This window comes from Pelobates fuscus, chromosome 5 (assembly GCF_036172605.1).
Source record: "Pelobates fuscus isolate aPelFus1 chromosome 5, aPelFus1.pri, whole genome shotgun sequence".
Lineage (NCBI taxonomy): Eukaryota > Metazoa > Chordata > Amphibia > Anura > Pelobatidae > Pelobates > Pelobates fuscus.
Genome location: NC_086321.1, coordinates 356,446,963 through 356,470,778, shown reverse-complemented (window position 1 = coordinate 356,470,778; position 23,816 = coordinate 356,446,963). Strand labels below are relative to the sequence as shown.

The window sequence follows — 23,816 nt, the reverse complement described above, 5'->3', positions numbered from 1 at the left end:
CTAAATTGTCCCCTGTGAGAATGGGCAGCAAAAGAGGTTTACAAGCAATAAAGTTTAAAACATCCTTCCCATTGCAACAAATGGGACTATTTGGCCAATTCTGGGGACAATGCTGCCACATAGCTTTTCATACAGAAGAAGACCTATGGAACCATGAGTAGTAATACAAAGAATTATTAGCCGTATTCGGTGTTACCATACTGTGCAAGATCATGCCAAATATGAAGACTCTGGAACATTGGTTACATGCTTTCATCCAAATGTAAGCATTGCCATTTCTCAGAATTGTTTTACATTGTCCAAGAAAATATATTTGCATATTTTTTCAGAGAAAAGGCAGGGTTTACATTGCCCCCTAGGGACACCTCCAAGTGGCCACTCCACAGACGCTCTGTATGGAGACGTAGAATTCTCCTCATAGAGATACATTGACTCAATGAGGAGGTTCTGATTGACCAAAATGGTGTTTGGCACTGCTCTCATTCCGCCAACTTGCCGATTCCAGCCAATTTTTCTATGGGAAAGCATTGGATTGGCTAAAAATCTTACAGTTTGATGATGTCACCAAGGAGGCAGATCGGGGGCGGGGCCAGTGCCGGCAGACCAGTGCCGGTGGAAATAAGGTGAGTTTTAACCCCTTCTAACGGGCTAAATCAGGCCACATAAATGGTGGTTTTAACACTATAGGATCAGGAACACATGTTTGTGCCCCTGACCCTATAGTGTTCCTTTAATGAATAACTCTGAATAACTAATGAAAAACTGACCACCACCACACTTCTTTTTGTTTCTCAGATTTAGGACATTCACTGTGGGAGAACAGAAAATAAACTCATGCAATTACCAGGGAAAAGAATCTATAAACTAGTACGTTGGAACATTTCGATAAAACGTAAATCTCCAAATGCAAGAACGTTCTCCCATGAAATAAAAAGAGGCAAAAGACTTATGTTGTTACTTTATTGTGGACCTAAGAAAGAGAGTCGGTGTAAATACAGCTTACTGCAGTAAGTAAGTGAATTACAAAGCAGTATTTTTCTAATAGTGTGCCGAGGTACATTTTTATGCTATGACGCACCTCCAAGTGTCCCATAGCAAAGAGGGTTATGAGGTCGATGTGGGCTGATTCGGCAAATCACAAAAACTTCCTTGATTAACGCCATCTGTAAAATATGAGGCTGCATCAAACGTTCCTTACTCTCTCTGCGACTGGTGGGAAATGACCAGCTTTTGGATTATATCTCCTGTCTTATTGCCAAGTGCTGGCAACATCTGGAAAGGGAATCTCAGATCTAAGACAGGATTCAAGTCTTTATCATAAATCTTAACTCACCAAAATGTGATAAGAATCTCCTCACCACCACAAACACTTTTATGTGTAACTAAAGGGACTGTTAACTAATAACGAATTACTCCATTCATTTATTTATTTTTAAATGTATACATTTTATTGAGATTTTTTTTTCAATTTGGTTGATATTACATGACAATAGCAATCAATATTACAAACATAAAATAAAACAAAGTATAACACAAAAGTTCAAAAGTACAGTCAGTAAATTATACATCATATCAAACGTAATATAGGTTTTAGAGGTCATTGACGTCATGTAAGTATTGTATGTGTGATTCAGGCAGGGCTGGATTTTCCTATATGCTAACTAGGCTTCAGCCTAGAGCCTCAAGATCAAGAGGGGCCTACATTCAAATTTTTAGCAAAATTAAAATTACACTATTCTAAAAACAGTGAACACTAAAACACTGAACTGAAAATAAGGAGAAATTCTACGCATATGATATGACCAGTGGCGTACTAAGGGGGGCGGTCTGCCCCGGGTGCCACTTACTAGGGGGGTGCCTGGGGCAGACTGCAATGACCCTCCTGTCACCCCCCTACCTCTTACATCACCCCCCTCTCACAATCACCCCCCTCCCTCTCACAATCAGCCCCCTCTCCTTATCACCCCCTTCCCTCTTCTTATCACCCCCTTTCCTCTCCTTATCACCCCCCTCTCCTCATCACCCCCTCCCTCTCACAATCACCCCCCCTCTCCTCATCACCCCCTCCCTCTCACAATCACCCCCCCTCCTCATCACCCCTCTCACAATCACCCCCCTCTCCTCATCACCCTTCTCTCCTCATCACCCCCTCCCTCTCACAATCACCCCCCACTCCTCATCACCCCCTCCCTCTCACAATCACCCCCCTCCTCATCACCCCCTCCCTCTCACAATCACCCCCGTCTCCTCATCACCCCTCTCACAATCACCCCCCCTCTCACAATTACCCCCCTCTCCTCATCGCCCCCCTCCCTCTCACAATCACCCCCGTCTCCTCATCACCCCCTCCCTCTGACAATCACCCTTCTCTCACAATCACCCCCCTCTCCTCATCACCCCCCTCTCCTCATCACCCCTCTCCCTCTCACAATCACCCCCCTGTAACGAGAATATACCCCTACACGCAGGATCCAGCTAAACAGAAGACAGCACAGAGGAGAGATACGTCTACCGGACCTTAGAGTGGCCGGACTCGACGTATATAGGAGAAGTACAGAGTCAGGAACGATCCGAGGTCAAGGGCACAAAGAGACAGCGTAAACGAGAACTAGCCGGGGTCTGGTACACAGGAATCAGCAAGCCGGCAAACAGAACAGACAAGGCTAAAGCGAAAACGAAGTCAGAATACAAAGCCAAGGTCAAATACGGAGGAACACAACTGAACACAACAAGCGCTAAAGGGAACTGTAGCAGAAACCACGATAGGGCAAGGAACTAAGGGAAAAGGGTAAGTATAAATAGGTTCAAAACTAATGTGATTGGCTCCTGTCACTTCCACACTACCAAAAGGTAAGTGTATGGGGTGTGTGGGATGACAGGGGCCAATGGGAGCCTTTTGGCAATTTAGGCTCCCACTGTCTCTTTAAGAGTGCGCCCGAGACTCGCGGCGCGCTCTTAGATTCAGGCGGGACATGTGACCGCATCTCGCGGTCACTGCCCGCCTTCCTGTCTGAAGCGTCGGATGAGCCGCGCGCGGCTTGTGCAGCCGCAGGACCGCGCGCGGCTTAAAGAGAGGACCGCGGCCGGCCCCTGGGAAAGGTGAGTAACGCTACAATACCCCCCCTGAGGACACGCCCTCCGGGCGGGCAGGACTAGGTCGGGTAGGAAAACGTGAATGGAAAGAACGCACAAGGTGGGGAGCATGAACAGCATCAGCAGAAATCCAACTGCGCTCCTCAGGCCCATAACCCTTCCAATATACCAAGTACTGAAGCCGACCCCTAAGGAAACGAGAGTCAAGAACAGCAGACACCTCGAATTCCTCATTACCCTCCACAGAGACAGGAGGGGGAGGAGGAGCATGCCGGGTATAGCGGTTGCGCACGTAATGCTTCAACAACGAGGTGTGAAAAACATTAGGTATGCGCAGATTCTTAGGCAGACCCAAGGCATACGAAACGGGATTAACCTTATGTATAATACGATAAGGACCAATGAAGCGGGGAGCCAATTTCATAGAAGGCACCCGGAGGCGAATATTCCGCGTGGAAAGCAAAACTCTGTCCCCCACAACATAGGAAGGAGCCGCTCTGCGATGCTTGTCAGCCTGAGCCTTCTGGCGAGCAGCAGAGTCAACCAAAGAACGCTGACCCTGCTCCCAAGTATTACGCAAACCAGCCAAATGCTCATCCAGAACTAGCATGCCCTGTGAGGAGAATGCAGCCGGGAGAACAACGGGATGCTGGCCATAGACGACGTAAAAAGGGCTTTTGCCGGAAGAATCATGAGTGGCGTTATTCCGAGCAAATTCAGCCCAAGGAAGCAGGTCAGACCAATTGTCCTGATGGTGAGACACAAAACAACGGAGGTACTGCTCCAGAGACTGGTTGGCACGTTCAGCAGCTCCATTAGACTGGGGATGGTAAGCGGAAGAAAACGAGAGAGAAATACCCATTTCTGTACAAAAGGCTTTCCAGAACCTGGAAATAAATTGGCTACCCCTATCGGACACAATAGATAAGAGAATGCCATGTAACCGAAATACTTCTCTAGCGAAGATAATGGCCAGTTCCTTGGATGTGGGCAACTTGCGAAGAGACACAAAGTGAGCCATTTTGGAAAACCGGTCAACTATCATCAGGATGACTGTGTTACCATTCGAAGGGGGTAATTCAACAATAAAATCCATAGATAGGTTGGACCAAGGTCTCTCGGGAACGGGTAACGGATGCAACAGCCCACAAGGAACTCTACGAGAGGATTTCATACAGGCACAAGTAGTACAAGCACTTATATAGTCAGTGACATCCTTTCGTAAGTAAACCCCCCAAAAATACCGAGAAACAGCTGACACTGTTTTGGAAATACCAGGATGTCCAGCAGTCTTAGTATCATGATATAGTGACAGAATATCCCGTCTCTCGGGAACGTCAACGAACAATTTATCATTAGGCCTCTTGCTAGGTGCCATGCTTTGTTTCGCTTGTATGGCCTGCAAGAGGGACGAGGAAATAGACAATACAGTAGTTGCTATTATCCTGTCTAGGGGAATGACAGGAGTAACATCAATCTCCTGTTTGTCAATAGTTTCAAACTGTCTGGACAGAGCGTCCGCTTTAGTGTTCCGATCACCTGGCCTATAGGTGATTATATAATTGAAATGGGACAAGAACAGTGACCACCTAGCCTGCCTGGAAGACAATCTTTTAGCTTCGCTAAGGTAGGACAGGTTCTTATGATCCGTAAATATGAGGATGGGATCCTTAGTGCCTTCTAACAAATGTCTCCATTCTTTGAGTGCTAAAATGATAGCAAGGAGTTCGCGATTACCCACATCATAATTCTTCTCTGCTTTGGACATTTGTTTAGAAAAGAAGCCACAAGGATGCAATGGCTTTTCAGGAGACTCTCTTTGAGATAAGACAGCACCTACCCCGATATCCGAAGCATCAACTTCAAGTATATAGGGCAATGAGGGGACAGGATGCTGTAAAATAGGTGCAGAAGCGAACGTTTTCTTAAGAAAGTCATAAGCTTGGAGTGCCTCGGTAGACCAGACACGAGTATTGCCATCCTTTTTTGTCATACGAGTAATAGGTGCTACAATAGACGAAAAACCTTTGATAAAATGTCTATAATAATTAGAGAAACCCAGAAAACGCTGGATGGCTTTTAGACCTTGCGGCAGAGGCCATTCTATGACTGCAGCGAGCTTCCGGGGATCCATACGAAAACCCTTAGCGGAAATCAAATACCCCAAAAACTGGACTTCGGATTGGTCGAATAGACATTTTTCTAGTTTACAATAAAGACCATTAGCAAGAAGGGTCTTCAGAACTGTCGTAACATGTCTGTGATGAGTGTGTAAGTCTGTAGAATATATTAAAATGTCATCCAAGTACACAATAACAAATGAGTGAATAAAGTCTCTTAAGACATCATTAATACATTCTTGGAATACTGCTGGGGCATTGCAAAGCCCAAATGGCATGACGGTATACTCATAATGACCTGACCTAGTGTTGAAGGCTGTCTTCCATTCGTGGTCCTTTTTTATACGTATCAAATTGTATGCTCCTCTAAGATCTAATTTGGTGAATACCGTAGCATGTTTGAGCCTGTCAAACAATTCTGTTATTAATGGTATAGGGTAAGCATTTTTGATGGTGATTTTATTAAGACCTCTATAATCAATGCAAGGTCTTAAATCACCTTCTTTTTTTTGATACAAATAAGAACCCCGCTCCAGCCGGAGAAGAGGATCTCCTAATAAATCCCTTGTCTAATGATTCTTTGATTTATTCCTCCATGACACGGTTTTCTTGAACCGATAGAGGGTACACCCTGCCCTTTGGGGGTATAGTGCCAGGCAACAAGTCAATAGCACAATCGTAGGGTCTGTGAGGCGGTAATTTGTCAGCCTCTCTTTTATCAAAGACAGTCTTTAGAGATAAATACTGAGAGGGTATAGTCATAGACAAAGGAGGAATGGTAGGAACATTAATAGTATTTACAGGCGTGACTTCAATAGTACAAGACTCATTGCAGGCTTCACTCCATGATTTTATCTGCCCTGTTTCCTAGTCAAAAATGGGATTGTGGGCACGTAACCATGGATACCCTAACACTAACTGTGAAGAGGGAGAGGTGATGACCTGGAACCGAATGGTTTCATAGTGTAAAACCCCTGTGTACATGTGTAGCGGTGCAGTCTCATGAGTAACAACTGGAGATATCAATGGTCTACCATCTATGGCCTCAACGGCCAAGGGTATCTCCTTCTCCTTGATGGGAATGTTGTTTTTCTTTACAAAACCAGAGTCTATAAAATTCTCAGCTGCCCCAGAGTCAACCAGGGCGAATATATTTTCAACTATACAACTCTCTCCCATGTGTAAAGAAACAGGGAGAAGCAGTCGGTTAGGAGGCAATGTAGGAGACTTAGAAATCACACCCAAGGCCAGTCCCCTATAAGGTCTTAGGTGCGAGAGTTTTCCGGGAGCAAAGGACATTCCTTTACCATATGGTCTCTCCTACCACAATATAGGCAGAGTCCCTCCCTTCTCCTATGTAATTTTTCATTATTAGAGAGTTTGGCAAACCCTAATTGCATAGGTTCCTCTTCAGATACTTTAACACTCTCCAGTGTATTAACTCTGGGGTGAATAGGTGTAACAAAACGTCTATTCCTGTTCTTGGTATAGAGCCTGTCACGAATCCTATTATCTATATCAATGAGGTAGTCAATAAGGTCCTCTAAGGCAACAGGAAGCTCCTTAGCTGCTACCTCATCCAATATAGAGTCTGATAAGCCTTCCATGAAGGCAGTAGTTAACCCATTGTTGGTCCAATCTACCTGTGAGGCAAGGGTACGAAACTGAATAGCGAAATCAGCCACAGATCTAGAACCCTGTTTAACTCTCATTAATGCTCTTGCGGCATTCTTAGACCTTTTCATAGTGTCAAAAGTTCTGCGAAAAGCTGTAAGAAAACTGTGAAAGTCATGCACCATAGGTCCATTAGCTTCCCAAATAGGATTTGCCCACTCAAGTGCTTTGTCGGTAAGTTGGTGCATAAAGAACCCAACTTTGGATCTCTCTGTGGGAAATGAACGTGGATACATCTCAAAGTGAAACTCTATTTGGTTAATGAACCCTCTGCATGTCTTAGAATCCCCTTCATACCTAGGAGGAGGCGTTAAATGGGCCAAAGTATTAGGCAAAGTAGATACTTCAGGAAGCAGGGGTGTAGGAGGGTTAGGTGTGGTTGCTGGAATGGTTCTAGCTAAGAGCGTCTGGAGAGCCTGAGCTATCTGATCCATACGGTGATCCTGCTCTACAAATCTAGCCTCATGGGACGCCATCTGTTGAGCTAAATCTGCGGGGTCCATGGCCCTATCGTAATGTAACGAGAATATACCCCTACACGCAGGATCCAGCTAAACAGAAGACAGCACAGAGGAGAGATACGTCTACCGGACCTTAGAGTGGCCGGACTCGACGTATATAGGAGAAGTACAGAGTCAGGAACGATCCGAGGTCAAGGGCACAAAGAGACAGCGTAAACGAGAACTAGCCGGGGTCTGGTACACAGGAATCAGCAAGCCGGCAAACAGAACAGACAAGGATAAAGCGAAAACGAAGTCAGAATACAAAGCCAAGGTCAAATACGGAGGAACACAACTGAACACAACAAGCGCTAAAGGGAACTGTAGCAGAAACCACGATAGGGCAAGGAACTATGGTAAGTATAAATAGGTTCAAAACTAATGTGATTGGCTCCTGTCACTTCCACACCCCCAAAAGGTAAGTGTATGGGGTGTGTGGGATGACAGGGGCCAATGGGAGCCTTTTGGCAATTTAGGCTCCCACTGTCTCTTTAAGAGCGCGCCCGAGACTTGCGGCGCGCTCTTAGATTCAGGCGGGACATGTGACCGCATCTCGCGGTCACTGCCCGCCTTCCTGTCTGAAGCGTCGGATGAGCCGCGCGCGGCTTGTGCAGCCGCAGGACCGCGCGCGGCTTGTGCAGCCGCAGGACCGCGCGTGGCTTGAAGAGAGGACCGCGGCTGGCCCCTGGGAAAGGTGAGTAACGCTACACCCCCCTCTTCTCATCACCCCCTCCCTCTCACAATCACCCCCCCTCTCACAATCACCCCCTGACCTCATCGCCCCCCTCCCTCTCACAATCACCCCCCGTCTCCTCATCACCCCCTCCCTCTGACAATCACCCCCCTCTGACAATCACCCCCCCTCTCCTCATCACCACCCTCCCTCTCACAATCACCCCCTCCCTCTTACAATCACCCCCCCTCTCCTCATCACCCCCCTCCCTCTCACAATCACCCCCTCCCTCTTACAATCACCCCCCCTCTCCTAATCACCCCCCTCCCTCTCACAATCACCCCCCTCTCCTCATCGCCCCCCTCCCTTTCACAATCACCCCCCTCCTCATCACCCCCCTCCCTCTGACAATCACCCCCCTCTCACAATCACCACCCCTCTCCTCATTACCCCCTCCCTCTCACAATCACGCCCCCTCTCCTCATCATCCCCCTCCCACAATCACCCCCCTCTCACAATCACCCCCTCTCACAATCACCCCCCTCCTCATCACCCCCTCCCTCTCACAATCACGCCCCCTCTCCTCATCACCCCCCTAAAGAGAAAAGTCCCAGAAAATGTGAAAAAAAAGGTGCTGAGTTGAGGTCAGAACTTGTAGGGTAAATATTATCCCAGTCTTGTGGCCACCTCATTATCAATTTTCAGTTGGATTCCCAATGTGTTATGCATTTTGAGGTGCCGTGCATGTTACATGTTGATTTCATCCATACAGGCAGCGGGAAGGTTTTCCACATTCTTGATTCTTATTGATGGAATGCCTTGATATTTTATTGATGTTTATGAAGAGTTTTTTTGTTTTCACATTCCTATTTTAGACAGGTCGTTGACACATTTCCATTTCCGCAGCATACCTGCACTGCGCTCTGATGGCAGGGAGGAGTGGGTGGAAGCTGCGGCTTCGCTCTCTGTGCTGCTTTCTCTGCTCGGATTGCAAAGTCCATGGACTTGATATATGATGACATCTGAGGTCTCAGGTGTGTTCACCTTCAATTTCTTTGGTTTTCTGTGGAAGCAGCAGCACAAGGCTCGTAGCAACCGTCTCATGCGGGATCCCCTCTTTTTCTTTTTTTTCTCCTCCTCTACTTTGTCGCCTTCATCAAACTCACTCAGGATTTCGATTTCGTTTTCATCCGATGTATCCTTCCCGCACTGAGGTGGTCTTTCCTGGGTGTCAGGTTCCATATCCTCAGCAACTACTTCACAGCTCTCTTCTGCTTCGCTTGACTCTTCCAGTAAAGGTCCTTCTTGAGCATGCTAGCCACGAAAGGAAAAGAAAACCATCAGAATGTATTCATTGAAGGCGTCAATTGGGCATTGCTATTCATTAACTTTGATCCATTAGGTGTGTGTGTGTATGTATATGTGTGTGTGTGTGTGTGTGTATATGTATGTTGTATGTATGTGTGTGTGTGTGTGTGTGTATATGTGTGTGTATATATATATATATCGATTTCTCTGTAAAGAGTGGAATAAAATAGAAAGCACACAGGATATAACAAGTCAACACAATGCGCTATGCTGTGCTACGTGCCACGAGGTTAGAGTGAGTATAGCAGGGTTACACAACCATCTCCCAAAATGCTCTGACAGCCATAATTCTGGCAAAGCATCAGGGGAGATGTAGTTCAGAACATCTGGACTGCCAAAGTTTGCCTCCCACTGGTGTATAGTGTATCACAGTGACACACATGGGAAGGTGATAAATCACACACACTCAGTACTACAATTATCAAACTGTAAGCAGAATAAGCAATGTGTTCTAAATAAATAAATTATCCCTAGAACCATAGCAATAAATATAGATCTAAGATCTTCCTTTCTGTAATGTAGAGAGTATTGTCATCTTTTTTTTTTCTGTGTATAACAAAGTTCGGAGAGGTAAAGTCTCTACCTCCAGTCAATATCTAGTGCCCCAATACCTTAAGGACTAATCTGCCACATTGCGTACATCCTTACCTGGTGTTGGATCTCGATCTGTGCTGATGGGGAACTCTCACATGCTCCCAGGGGCTCAGCCTCAGTTTGGCTAGCTATTTGCTTTGCAAGTGCGATAGAATTTGTATGCTACAAATCAAAAGAAAAACAGAATCAGAATTTATTCGTTAATGTATCCCTTGGACAATGTCATGTATCAACTTTCATAGTAATATGTGTGACACTATGAATTAGATTTTATACACAGAGATACAAAATAAAAACAGCACAAATAATTGCGACTGGGCCCTGGAATTCCTCCGATCAAGAAAGAAAATGGAAAAAAAAAGCAACACACAAATACACACATATTCACTTGCACACAAACCCGACACACAAACACACCTTGCTTTTCCATATAAACATTGACATATCTTTCCAGATATACCCTACATTGACATTTATGGGAACCTCACACTGATACAAACCTGAATTCACAGCACACTGATTATAAACACAACCCATTCATAAAATGTTCATTTTGCACTCAGTTTTATGAATAGGGAACAAGTCAGTGGTACCAAGTCCGAGGCCTCCGGATTTAATGCAGAATCGGTTGAAGGCACTGTGCAGAGCAGACAGGGTTAAACCCTTCATAGACGGTTTAACCCTTTATGATAGGAAGGCACATAGGACTTCCTGGCACCATAACAACTTCAATTGATGAAGTTGTTATGGTACCCAGAGTATCCCTTTAAGGTTACATACAATCATCCAATTAAACATACAGTCAGACTCATCCCATCATCTCACTCAGATGCATTGCTTAGGGGGGACTGAGATTCTTTGATTCTTGCACCCAGTTACACCCATGGAAGTACTCACAAGTTCCAGATGTCTCTCGCTGCGATCATTCTTTTTTTCCTTTTCTTTCTTCCCAGAATCTTCTTCTATCAGCTGTTCCTTCTTGTCCTCTTCATTCGATGACTCTGTCTCCATTTCTGGAGACTCGGGACACACCTCCTGTTGTATGATAGCATAGAAATAAAGAGAGAAAATAAATCCCGAAATGTGCTGCTCTGCGTTAACACAAATTAAATTGACATTTTTCTTATAAATACTAAGAGTTTATTTAGTAAAAATAGAATATCATCCCTTTACCTGTTCTATGTCTGTGTTCACGTTATAATTAGAGTTATGAATAATGATCCCCATCCCACAAGCTGGAGAAACCATTACATCTTCAGCTGCACATTGCTGTCATAAAGGGTTAAACCGTCTATGAAGGGTTTAACCCTGTCTGCAGAGCAGACAGGGTTAAACCCTTCATAGACGGTTTAACGCTTTATGATAGGAAGGCACATAGGACTTTCTGGCACCATAACAACTTCAATTGATGAAGTTGTTATGGTACCCAGAGTATCCCTTTAAGGTTACATACAATCATCCAATTAAACACACAGTCAGACTCATCCCATCATCTCACGCAGATGCATTGCTTAGGGGGGACTGAGATTCTTTGATTCTTGCACCCAGTTACACCCATGGAAGCACTCACAAGTTCCAGAAGTCTCCCGTTGTAATCCTTCTCTTTTTCCTCTTCATTCGATGACTCTGTCTCCATTTCTGGAGACTCGAAACACACCTATTGTTGTATGATAGCATAGAAATAAAGTGAGAAAATAAATCCCGAAATGTGCTGCTCTGCGTTAACACAAATTAAATTGACATTTTTCTTAAAAATACTAAGAGTTTATTTAGTAAAAAATAGAATATCATCCCTTTACCTGTTCTATGTCTGTGTTCACGTTATAATTAGAGTTATGAATAATGATCCCCATCCCACAAGCTGGAGAAACCATTACATCTTCAGCTGCACATTGCTGTCATAAAGGGTTAAACCTTTATGATAGGAAGGCACATAGGACTTCCTGGCACCATAACAACTTCAATTGATGAAGTTGATATGGTACCCAGAGTATCCCTTTAAGGTTACATACAATCATCCAATTAAAGGACCACTCTAGGCACCCAGACCACTTCAGCTTAATGAAGTGGTCTGGGTGCCAGGTCCAGCTAGGGTTAACTAATTGTTTTATAAACATAGCAGTTTCAGAGAAACTGCTATGTTTATCAATTAGTTAAGCCTTCCCCTATTTCCTCTAGTGGCTGTGTCACTGACAGCCGCTAGAGGCGCTTGCGTGATTCTCACTGTGAAAATCACAGTGAGAGCATGCAAGCGTCCATAGGAAAGCATTATGAATGCTTTCCTATGTGACCGGCTGAATGCGCGCGCAGCTCTTGCCGCGCGTGCGCATTCAGCCGACGGGGAGGAACGGAGGCGGAGAGGAGGAGGAGAGCTCCCCGCCCAGCGCTGGAAAAAGGTAAGTTTTACCCCTTTTCCTCTTTCCAGAGCCGGGCGGGAGGGGGTCCCTGAGGGTGGGGGCACCCTCAGGGCACTCTAGTGCCAGGAAAACGAGTATGCTTTCCTGGCACTAGAGTGGTCCTTTAAACATACAGTCAGACTCATCCCATCATCTCACTCAGATGCATTGCTTAGGGGGGACTGAGATTCTTTGATTCTTGCACCCAGTTACACCCATGGAAGCACTCACAAGTTCCAGAAGTCTCCCGTTGTAATCCTTCTCTTTTTCCTCTTCATTCGATGACTCTGTCTCCATTTCTGGAGACTCGAAACACACCTATTGTTGTATGATAGCATAGAAAATAAAGAGAGAAAATAAATCCCGAAATTTGCTGCTCTGCGTTAACACAAATTAAATTGACATTTTTCTTATAAATACTAAGAGTTTATTTAGTAAAAATAGAATATCATCCCTTTACCTGTTCTATGTCTGTGTTCACGTTATAATTAGAGTTATGAATAATGATCCCCATCCCACAAGCTGGAGAAACCATTACATCTTCAGCTGCACATTGCTGTCATAAAGGGTTAAACCGTCTATGAAGGGTTTAACCCTGTCTGCAGAGCAGACAGGGTTAAACCCTTCATAGACGGTTTAACGCTTTATGATAGGAAGGCACATAGGACTTCCTGGCACCATAACAACTTCAATTGGTGAAGTTGTTATGGTACCCAGAGTATCCCTTTAAGGTTACATACAATCATCCAATTAAACACACAGTCAGACTCATCCCATCATCTCACTCAGATGCATTGCTTAGGGGGGACTGAGATTCTTTGATTCTTGCACCCAGTTACACCCATGGAAGCACTCACAAGTTCCAGAAGTCTCCCGTTGTAATCCTTCTCTTTTTCCTCTTCATTCGATGACTCTGTCTCCATTTCTGGAGACTCGAAACACACCTATTGTTGTATGATAGCATAGAAATAAAGTGAGAAAATAAATCCCGAAATGTGCTGCTCTGCGTTAACACAAATTAAATTGACATTTTTCTTAAAAATACTAAGAGTTTATTTAGTAAAAATAGAATATCATCCCTTTACCTGTTCTATGTCTGTGTTCACGTTATAATTAGAGTTATGAATAATGATCCCCATCCCACAAGCTGGAGAAACCATTACATCTTCAGCTGCACATTGCTGTCATAAAGGGTTAAACCTTTATGATAGGAAGGCACATAGGACTTCCTGGCACCATAACAACTTCAATTGATGAAGTTGTTATGGTACCCAGAGTATCCCTTTAAGGTTACATACAATCATCCAATTAAACACACAGTCAGACTCATCCCATCATCTCACTCAGATGCATTGCTTAGGGGGGACTGAGATTCTTTGATTCTTGCACCCAGTTACACCCATGGAAGCACTCACAAGTTCCAGAAGTCTCCCGTTGTAATCCTTCTCTTTTTCCTCTTCATTCGATGACTCTGTCTCCATTTCTGGAGGATCAGGCCACATTTCCTGTTGTATGATAGCATAGAAATAAAGTGAGAAAATAAATCCCAAAATGTGCTGCTCTGCGTTAACACAAATTAAATTGACATTTTTCTTATAAATACTAAGAGTTTATTTAGTAAAAATAGAATATCATCCCTTTACCTGTTCTATGTCTGTGTTCACGTTATAATTAGAGTTATGAATAATGATCCCCATCCCACAAGCTGGAGAAACCATTACATCTTCAGCTGCACATTGCTGTCATAAAGGGTTAAACCTTTATGATAGGAAGGCACATAGGACTTCCTGGCACCATAACAACTTCAATTGATGAAGTTGTTATGGTACCCAGAGTATCCCTTTAAGGTTACATACAATCATCCAATTAAACACACAGTCAGACTCATCCCATCATCTCACTCAGATGCATTGCTTAGGGGGGACTGAGATTCTTTGATTCTTGCACCCAGTTACACCCATGGAGGCACTCACAAGTTCCAGAAGTCTCTCGTTGTAATCCTTCTCTTTTTCCTCTTCATTAGATGACTCTGACTCGGGACACACCTCCTGTTGTATGATAGCATAGAAAATAAAGAGAGAAAATAAATCCCGAAATGTGCTGCTCTGCGTTAACACAAATTAAATTGACATTTTTCTTATAAATACTAAGAGTTTATTTAGTAAAAATAGAATATCATCCCTTTACCTGTTCTATGTCTGTGTTCACGTTATAATTAGAGTTATGAATAATGATCCCCATCCCACAAGCTGGAGAAACCATTACATCTTCAGCTGCACATTGCTGTCTACTGGACACCCCTAACAGTTCCCCTCCGTTTTTTAATGGGATCATAATGAGGACTATCACTATACTTACCTGTTCTTTGTTTATCTCCATGGCCTGGAAGCAATGATTTACGCTGGGAAAAGAGAGACAAAGACAGTGAGATTAAATTATATAAAAAGGAAGAATGTCACTGAAAACAAGGAAGTGATAAACATTGTGAAGAAATTAACGAGTAAAAAGTTATGGAAAAATGAAAACAAATGATAAGTAATAGACAAAAAAGTAATAAAATAATTGAATAAACAGGGAATTATATGAGCAAGAAAACACAAAGGACGACTCGTTGAATACAACATTCCTTCCCAGACCTGAAGTAAACATAATTTTAGCTGCTGTTAAAGTAAAAAAATACTCTTACAATATTTGTAATAGGAAAACTCCAGGCACCCTAACCGATCAGTGCACTGCAGTGGTTATGGTGCTTGGATTGCCCTGACACCCTTCAATGTAAGTGATCAAACCTTTTTCGGACAGTTTGACTTCACTGCTCCCTACCTCCACTACACCCTTCACAGAGCAGGAAGCTCTCTTTCTCTGAGCTAAGCGTTCACCTCTCATGGCTGCAGAGTAGGTGGTGAGCTGTTTGACTTCTTGTAACAGAGGGGGCGCTAGAACAGTATGCCTAAAGGGTTCCGTTATATTATGAACCATCACAAGAGGCAGCAAAAAGCTAGAGTGCTGGAGGTTACTCATACAATTTATATAATTCTACATATTCTAGTAGATATATTAAGCTTCCTATATTATTTCTGAATATGATTGATCCTCCTACTCCCACATTGATACCAATTTTCCCAACATTTCCAAGCAACCTTCCCAGTGCACAAGGAAGATCACGTACTATGAACTCCGTGCAAAGTGCTGGAGATGTGCCATGGTTATGAAGGGATGGCTGAGAAGGCCTATCGGAGTTATTCTCTTGTCTGGGTCCATAGTAAGCATTTCCTTCAGCAGATCAATAAACTGCCATACGTCTCCCATCTCCACCAGCGTGTCACTGCTCACCAACTTTAATGGTAAAATTACCTGAAGAGAAAGAAACAGTCAATAAGAAGATTATTTGTTTTAGTGAGGTTAGTATTCATGAAAAAATATACAAAGCAATAATTTTTTTTAGTGGCATAGGGCCAACATTATTCAGTAACTTCAGTAGGTGATTTGGCTGCTTTTCAGTATTCCCTACCAACCTCACAACTTGGTTTGGTAGGATCTGGACTAAATAGCCACAATGTTACTGATGACACTAGTAGGGGTTCTAGGCAGATCGTCAGATTCTTGTAACAAGATCGGTAACTGAAGATAAGGCAGGGGTGCGAAAATCAAGAAATAGGTTCCTGTTTTATACTTTAATAATATATATATTTTTTAAAATGCTGCATGTAAAAAAACACATATTACAAATGGAAAATGTAACACATACGTTACAACAAAATGAAGAAAAGTGTTTATGTAGAGGGGCAAAATGTTTAAGGTCTTGCCGTACGAACAATGCACATACAATTTCTTTGCCCCCAAGCTGTTGCTCCTCACATCCAAAGTTCAGCACAAAGAGATTGCTCCACCACCTCTTCTGTGCTTGACCAACTAGACAATTTTTAAAGGGACACTATAGTCACCAGAACAACACCAGAATATTGTATTTGTTTTGGTGAGTTGAATCATTCCCTTCAGGCTTTTTGTTGTAAACATTGTCTTTTCAGAGAAAATGCAGTGTTTACATTACAGCCTAGTGATAACTTCGCCGGCCACTCCTCAGATGGCTGCCAGAGGTGCTTCCTGGTTGAGTGCTGCAAAGTAAGCATCACAACATTCAGTCTCTCCTCCCTCTGCATACAGACACTGAACTTTTCTCATAGAGATGCATTGATTCAATTCATCTCTATTAGGAGATGCTGATTGGCCAGGTCTGTGTTTTACTTGTGCTGGCTCTGCCCCCGATCTGCAAAGACAAACAGGGGCAAAACCAGCAGCTTCAGACTTGAATACAAGTAAGATTGTACTATATTTAGGGAGGCAAGAGGGACCCAGGCGGGCTGGGTGGTGGTTGTAACACTATAGGGTAAGGAATAAATGTTTGCGTTCCTGACCCTATCGTTTTCCTTTAAGTATTTTTTTTTCTGCTGAGCCAAAGAGGTGAGAGAAAGATGCCATGAGATTTTGGATTAATGTGAGTGCCCCAGGAATACAGTACCTTCCTCATATCATCAAGAGAGCTGAAGACATATCTCCTTGTTTCCACTGGACTAATACCAGTCTCATATTCGTAGTGGTTTTCACTCTAGAGAAGAGGAAAAACAAGATTGTCCATTAGGTTCTGGAATGAGAACATCACTCAGTGTAACATTCTACAGTGTGTCAGTTAGTTTCCTGCTAATGTTAGAATGGAACCGATAAACACGTCTTACCATTACCTGACCCAGCAGCTTTCCCTGAGTCTAAACAGTTTAGTTTTTTTATTTACCGTGTGGTTGTGAAATTTTATTTATGAAATGGCTGCAAAGCTGACTGAGAAAGGGGGAACTAGGTAAAACACTTTAAGGAGGAACTATTATTGACATTTTATCACATCGGAACTTCCAAATAGCTGAATGTTAGTGTGTAAAACATAATCTGACTTAATAAAATAAATTAAATACAAATCCCGAAATGTTGCTTTAACCAGTTCATGGCAGGTCATTTACTGGGACTGACATGATATCATAGGATTTGCTAAACCCCACATCCTGAAGGAGTTACATATCATTTTATTTTATATAAACATGGCTATGGTTGATATATAAGGACGCACCTTTAAACTCCATAATAAAACCTCACATTCGCTGTCGTTTCTAAAGTAATCCTCGGTCTTTGCTCCCAAATTGAGCATGTTATCAGGGGGCAAACCCTGGGTCTCAGTGATGTAGCGGATCTGCAGGGAGGAAACAAGAGGTCACAACTTTTCATGCCAGTACCGTCAGCTTCTAGTAAAACTGTAAACGTACCCGTAATCAATCATTACCCACAATCACCTGCTTCAAATCTGTCTGATTTACTGCATTTCCACAACTTATCAACAACTAACATTTTCTGTGGTTATAACTTGAAAAATTAAGTAAATGAATGGAAACTAGCATTGTGAAATAATATATAAATTACTTAACGTTACAAACAGTGATTCTAAGTATATAAACTACCGTATTTATCGGCGTATAACACGCACTTTTTTCCCCTGAAAATAGGGGAAAAATCGTGGGTGCGTGTTATACGCCGATATCCCATAATTACTTACCTGTCCTGAAGCGTGGGCCGGCTTCACAGCTTGCACCGCGGTACAGGAACTTTAATTTCATGTTCCGGTTTCCGGCGGGACTGAAAGGAAGTGTGCACAATAGTGTGCACACTTCCTTTCAGTCCCGCCGGAAACCGGAACATGAAATTAAAGTTCCTGTACCGCGGTGCAAGCTGTGAAGCCGGCCCACGCTTCAGGACAGGTAAGTAATTATGGGAGGGGAAGTACACTATGGGGGGGGGAAGTACACTATGGGAGGGGGGAAGTACACGAGGGGAGGGGAGGGGGGAAGTACACGAGGGGAGGGGAGGGGGAGAATAATATGGGAGGGGAGGGGGAAAATACTATGGGAGGGGAGGGGAGGGGGAAAATACTATGGGAGGGGAGGGGGAGAATACTATGGGAGAGGAGGGGGGGAGAATACTATGGGAGAGGAGGGGGGGAGAATACTATGGGAGAGGAGGGGGGGAGAATACTATGGGAGGGGAGGGGGGAGAATACTATGGGAGGGAAGGGGGGGGAGAATACTAGGGGAGTGGAGGGGAGAATACTATGGGAGGGGAGGGGAGAATACTAGGGGAGGGGAGAATACTATGGGAGGGGAGGGGAGAATACTATGGGAGGGGGGGAGAATACTATGGGAGGGGGGGAGAATACTATGGGAGGGGGGGAACACTATGGGATGAGGGGGGAATACTATGGGATGAGGGGGGGGGGAATACTATGGGAGGGGGGAAATTTCCTGGAATTTCTTTCTAAAAATGAGGTGCGTGTTATACGCCGGCGCGTGTTATACGCCGATAAATACGGTAATCTGTTTGTCTCCACATTCTAATGCCGGACACATTTTTACTAAAAGGCTTAGAATTCTATTTGCCACAGGGATACCCATTCTTCATTTTGTTTAAAAACTAGTTAAAATACAAATATTATCAAATTTAAAAGTTGGAGTGCAATTACTTCTTATAATAGAAATGTTTGGATTTAATAAATACATTAATTATACAGCTATATGTTTCTATAGAAAGTTACCTAAACTACAAAATAAACATTGGTGTGAGTATGCTAACGTGCATGCTTTAAAAATGTGTTTCATATATGAATATCTGATGTGAAATAAGAGCCCTGTTTCTCCTGAATAAAATGATTTATAATAAGTTGAGGTGCCCTTCATATGAAAAAAGTAAATTATGGTTGAACAGACATAGAGTTAAATTCCACGGCTTTGTTTTGATCAGAATGTGTACAATTGCCTCCATCCGTAAGGCATTCATTTACTAAACACTGGATTGAGGTGAGTTAATAACCGTATCCCAAACTTTAGGGTAAAAGGTATGACAGCAGTTGAGTTGAAGAGCTCTTCAAAACAATCCTTTCTCACTCAGTTTAAACAAAATTGACCATTTTAACTTTGCACTTTGACTCCAGTCTGTATAAGCAAATAAAACAGCTATGTGATACCTTTCTATGTGAACCGATTCTGGATTCCTGACTGAGACCTTAATATATAATTAGACATAGATATCTATTAAATATGAACTCACCTGATCATACTCAGATGATCCAGGATACAATGGATATCCTGTAAAAAGCTCTGCGATGATACACCCCACAGACCACATGTCGATAGCCTCCGAGAACGGTAATCCTAATATTATTTCTGGGGACCTGAATTTTATTAAAAGGAGAGAAGTCAGAAGGTTAGATGAATAATTTACCCGTTAGTGCTTAAATCACTTAAATTAGATGTAAATCACTGAAATAGTTACTATTTCTATTAATTTAATCTTTAATCTGTTTCATCTGGCTGCCTGAGAGTTATCAGTGGAAGTGTTTTCCCCCGACTCCTAAAACTCTCAGCACAAGTACATATCAGCTAACAGAGCGCTCAGCAAAACCCAACTCCCATTTCCCCTAGCTTAGAGAGACCATGGACAGTCTGCAGTCATTATTACTTTAATGGTGATCAGTTTTTATAAAATGAGAATAATAGAGGAATACTGCCTAAATGGTGCTTTGGAATGTAATTGATATTCTATCACATTCCGCAGATTTACACAGCTTCTCAAAGCCCTTCATATCACTCTGTGCACATATGAGAATTTCGGCAGAGATCCCATGAAGCTATATTTTGTAATCTTTTCTACCAAGAATATACCAGTGACATGTCTTCTGACAGCTTGATATGCAAAGCTTTGAAGGAGAAAAATGGGGGAATATTTTGACTACTTCCCTTCTCCCTCGGAGAGCTTTGTAACAAGCAGCCATGTCACTTGGGCAAATTCTGATAAATCAATGTCCACCTAAGAGTCCTGTGTGCATGTGTAGAGCTAGCTGACTGCTACACTCCATCAGATGCCATAAATATCACTAATATCTCCTAATATTCAATAAAAAAATTCAATAGAAAAATAATAATTACAAGCAAAAAAAGGCGCTATGTGGCGCATATTTATTGCATGCTACCCTATGTTTTTTTTCTTGTGTTTGCTTTGTATATCACCCCGAAGGGTAATCAGCGCCATTGCTGCGTCCTACAGCTATTATCTGTAAGTGTGTATCTCCTCCTTTGGATTTATATTTTCACAAGTTTGATATTGCACATGCACTTTAAAATATTGGTATACTATATATAATGGAATAGTAGGTTTTACACATATTAAGTGTTTTAAAAGGTACAGCGCACTTTATTCTTTTTGGATAATAAAAAAAAGTGAACAAAATAATTAACCAGACCTAGTTAACATTATTCTTTATACTCATTTCATAAATGCAAAGGATATCTATACTTTATTTGAAATGTGAATTATGACTAATAAATGTCCCTTACCTATAGTATCTTGTTTGAATGTAACTTGGAACTCGAACCTTGGATGTATGGATGGCACAACCAAAGTCTATGACCTTGATCTTGAATGGGTACTTGGACGTGTTTACCAACATGATATTCTCTGGCTTCAAGTCGGTATGAATTATCTGTAGACTCTTTAGTTTATCCAGTGCATTGCCCACCTGCTGCACAATAGGGCGTATGTGTCTCACAGGAAGCGGCCTATTGTTGCGTTTCTTAATAAAGTCGTATAGGCTGATATCTAACATCTCGAACACAAGGCACATGTTATCGTTGTGTTGGAAATACTCATAGTGCTTAACAACGTTAAATTTGTCTGGATTTTCCTTGTTCAGCTGGGAGAGGATTTCCACCTCAGCCTTAGCATATTTAACAACACGTGGGTGGTCCTTCAAGATTTTGATTGCCACATTTTCGTTGGTTGCTCTTATAACACCCTTCACAACGTTTCCAAAGGAGCCGCTGCCCAAGAATTCCTGCACTATGTAATCGTTCGTGCTAGAGCACAGGATGTCACCCTGCTCCAATTTACTGACAGGAGAAAAAAAGGAAATAGTTTAAATTTAACACATTGCTAAAATTCAGTCACAACATGAAACCATCGAAATCAGGATTATTTGCCTATTTAACGAGAAGGTTAATAATGCAATAACATGTACTTAGCGCTTAGTGTCTACATTTGTACATCTGATATTTGTGAAGTTTAATTTGTTTTGTCTGTTAACTTCAATAAACTCTCGGTCCCTTAAGTTGTCTGTCAGAAAAATTCCCTGATATTTACATTTTATAGTGGACCTGTCACCTTCTTACCATTCAGCGTCATTGAAAATGTTTATTACATTTTCCAGTTGTTTTTAAAAAATATGGGATCAAAGACATAGACTGTTTAACCTCATCTGTGTTAAAAATTAGTCACCTAAAAAATTAACTACAATCTATTTCTAGCTTTACCATACAACTTCCACCAGACTGATATAACTGATTGGAGAGGAGTCTTTCAGTTAATAAAATTAGTTTTAACATAATAAACAAAGCTCTAATCGTGTCCTCCGATGTGGTCATTGAAAAGAAACCAACCTTACAAATTATCGCCTGTTAATCTATAGAATTGGATGCACACCTGCAGAGTCATTTACTTGTTTCTTTAAATTAACCGTGTCTAGTTAAAAGGGGATTTAAGTTCTAACAATATCATTACATTAATAATATATAAAATTAAATATTTTTCTATAAACGTACAGCAAATCATTTAGTTGCTTCCCAGGTTTACATAATTCAGAGTTTTCCTCCATTTCATATGGAGGACATTTATTTTCAAATCTGGTTAATACTGTAATAACGTTTAAAGGAACACTATAGTCACCTAAATTACTTTAGCTAAATAAAGCAGTTTTAGTGTATAGATCATTCCCCTGCAATTTCACTGCTCAATTCACTGTCATTTAGGAGTTAAATCACTTTGTTTCTGTTTATGCAGCCCTAGCCACACCTCCCCTGGCTATGATTGACAGAGCCTGCATAAAAAAAAAACTGGTTTCACTTTCAAACAGATGTAATTTACCTTAAATAATTGTATCTCAATCTCTAAATTGAACTTTAATTACATACAGGAGGCTCTTGCAGGGTCTAGCAAGCTATTAACATAGCGGGGGATAAGAAAATCTTAATTAAACAGAACTTGCAATAAAGAAAGCCTAAATAGGGCTCTCTTTACAGGAAGTGTTTATGGAAGGCTTTGCAAGTCACATGCAGGGAGGTTTCACTAGGGTTCATAAACAAAGGGATTTAACTCCTAAATGGCAGAGGATTGAGCAGTGAGGCTGCAGGGGCATGTTCTATACACCAAAACTGCTTCATTAAGCTAAAGTTGTTCAGGTGACTATAGTGTCCCTTTAATCACTGACTATTCAGCACTTCATATACCAGATAATAAACCCAGATACATGATATTTTGTATCATAATCACATTTTGTATCAGGTTGTTTGGTCTGTAGCTGTAGGTAGAGTGCAATGTACAATTATGGTCAGCTAGCTGCAAGCATCCAGCGGTTCTGATGACCAATGATACTTTTATAATTAAATATATTTTATATAACATAGTGCATGGAGACACATTGTATACGTATTGAATCATTCCGTGCTCCTGCTTCTATTGTTGGAAATAGTCGTGTATTTTTGAATAAATGGCTAATTACTATCATAATCAATTTTCCAACATAAATTCCCCCCCCCCCCTCATCCCCACCCTACACTTTGTAAATTATTTTAATCATTTTTCTAAAATAGGCAAACATTCTAGACTTTACAGAATAGACCTTGTACACTGTTTGTTTTAAACATTGGATAATTGTTAAACTAATTTTTTTATTCCTAATCTTAAAAATAATTTAAGAGACTAGGAATAACATCATTATTATAGTTCTGGTAGTATCCAGTATGGTTGAGGTTATAATGTCCAGGGTCATAAGTTAAATATTGAACATTGAAATGATAAACAAAATATCACCCAAAAATCCTAACCTGTTAAATTGTATTTATATATATATATATATATATATATATATATATATATATGGACGGCCATAGAAGTAGTTACCTAGGGATTTACCTTCTAACTTAATGATTATGTCATTACTAATATAGAAAACAAACTATTTTAAATAAACCTACAGCAAGTCATCCTCGTACTCCTCAGATTCAGATGTATCTAGGTTTGTCTCCATTTTATGAACTGGATATCTTCCAAATTGATCCAATATATGACTGGAGTAACTGTTAATCGCTGTCTACTCGACTCTGGACTAACAGATAATGAACCCCAGATACATCATCATTTTACATCATATCCCCACTTGGTCTGATTGTTACCACTGTTGCTCGGCAACGGCAGCTGTGAGCTAGAGGACCATGCATGGTCAGGTGACTGAAAGCATCCAGATGTTCTGATGAGC

General features: G+C 42.0%; 1 protein-coding gene across 1 annotated transcript; it reads right to left on the bottom strand.

Annotated features, from left to right (window-relative positions):
- Positions 1 to 11,511: 11,511 nt before the first annotated feature.
- Positions 11,512 to 23,588, bottom strand: LOC134612286 (homeodomain-interacting protein kinase 2-like). The gene is made up of 16 exons (XM_063456625.1): positions 23,536 to 23,588; positions 20,845 to 21,396; positions 19,559 to 19,682; positions 17,535 to 17,654; positions 16,938 to 17,024; positions 15,588 to 15,772; positions 14,777 to 14,819; positions 14,392 to 14,466; positions 14,062 to 14,157; positions 13,834 to 13,923; positions 13,504 to 13,599; positions 13,276 to 13,362; positions 12,879 to 12,974; positions 12,650 to 12,736; positions 11,822 to 11,917; positions 11,512 to 11,679 (listed from the first exon to the last, which is right to left on the bottom strand). Exons 1-16 carry the CDS (start codon positions 23,586 to 23,588, stop codon positions 11,512 to 11,514), a joined length of 2,055 nt encoding a protein of 684 aa, XP_063312695.1.
- Positions 23,589 to 23,816: the final 228 nt, after the last annotated feature.

What these genes read in the sequence shown, in the direction of transcription:
- LOC134612286 (XM_063456625.1), bottom strand. Translation starts at nt 23,588, where the DNA reads ATGGAGACAAACCTAGATACATCTGAATCTGAGGAGTACGAGGATGAC. An exon ending in GATCATCTGAGTATGATCAG is followed by an intron (nt 17,655 to 19,558) that starts GTGAGTTCATAT and finishes TCCTCCCTGCAG; the next exon opens with ATCCGCTACATCACTGAGAC. An exon ending in TGAACACAGACATAGAACAG is followed by an intron (nt 13,924 to 14,061) that starts GTAAAGGGATGA and finishes ATCATACAACAG; the next exon opens with GAAATGTGGCCTGATCCTCC.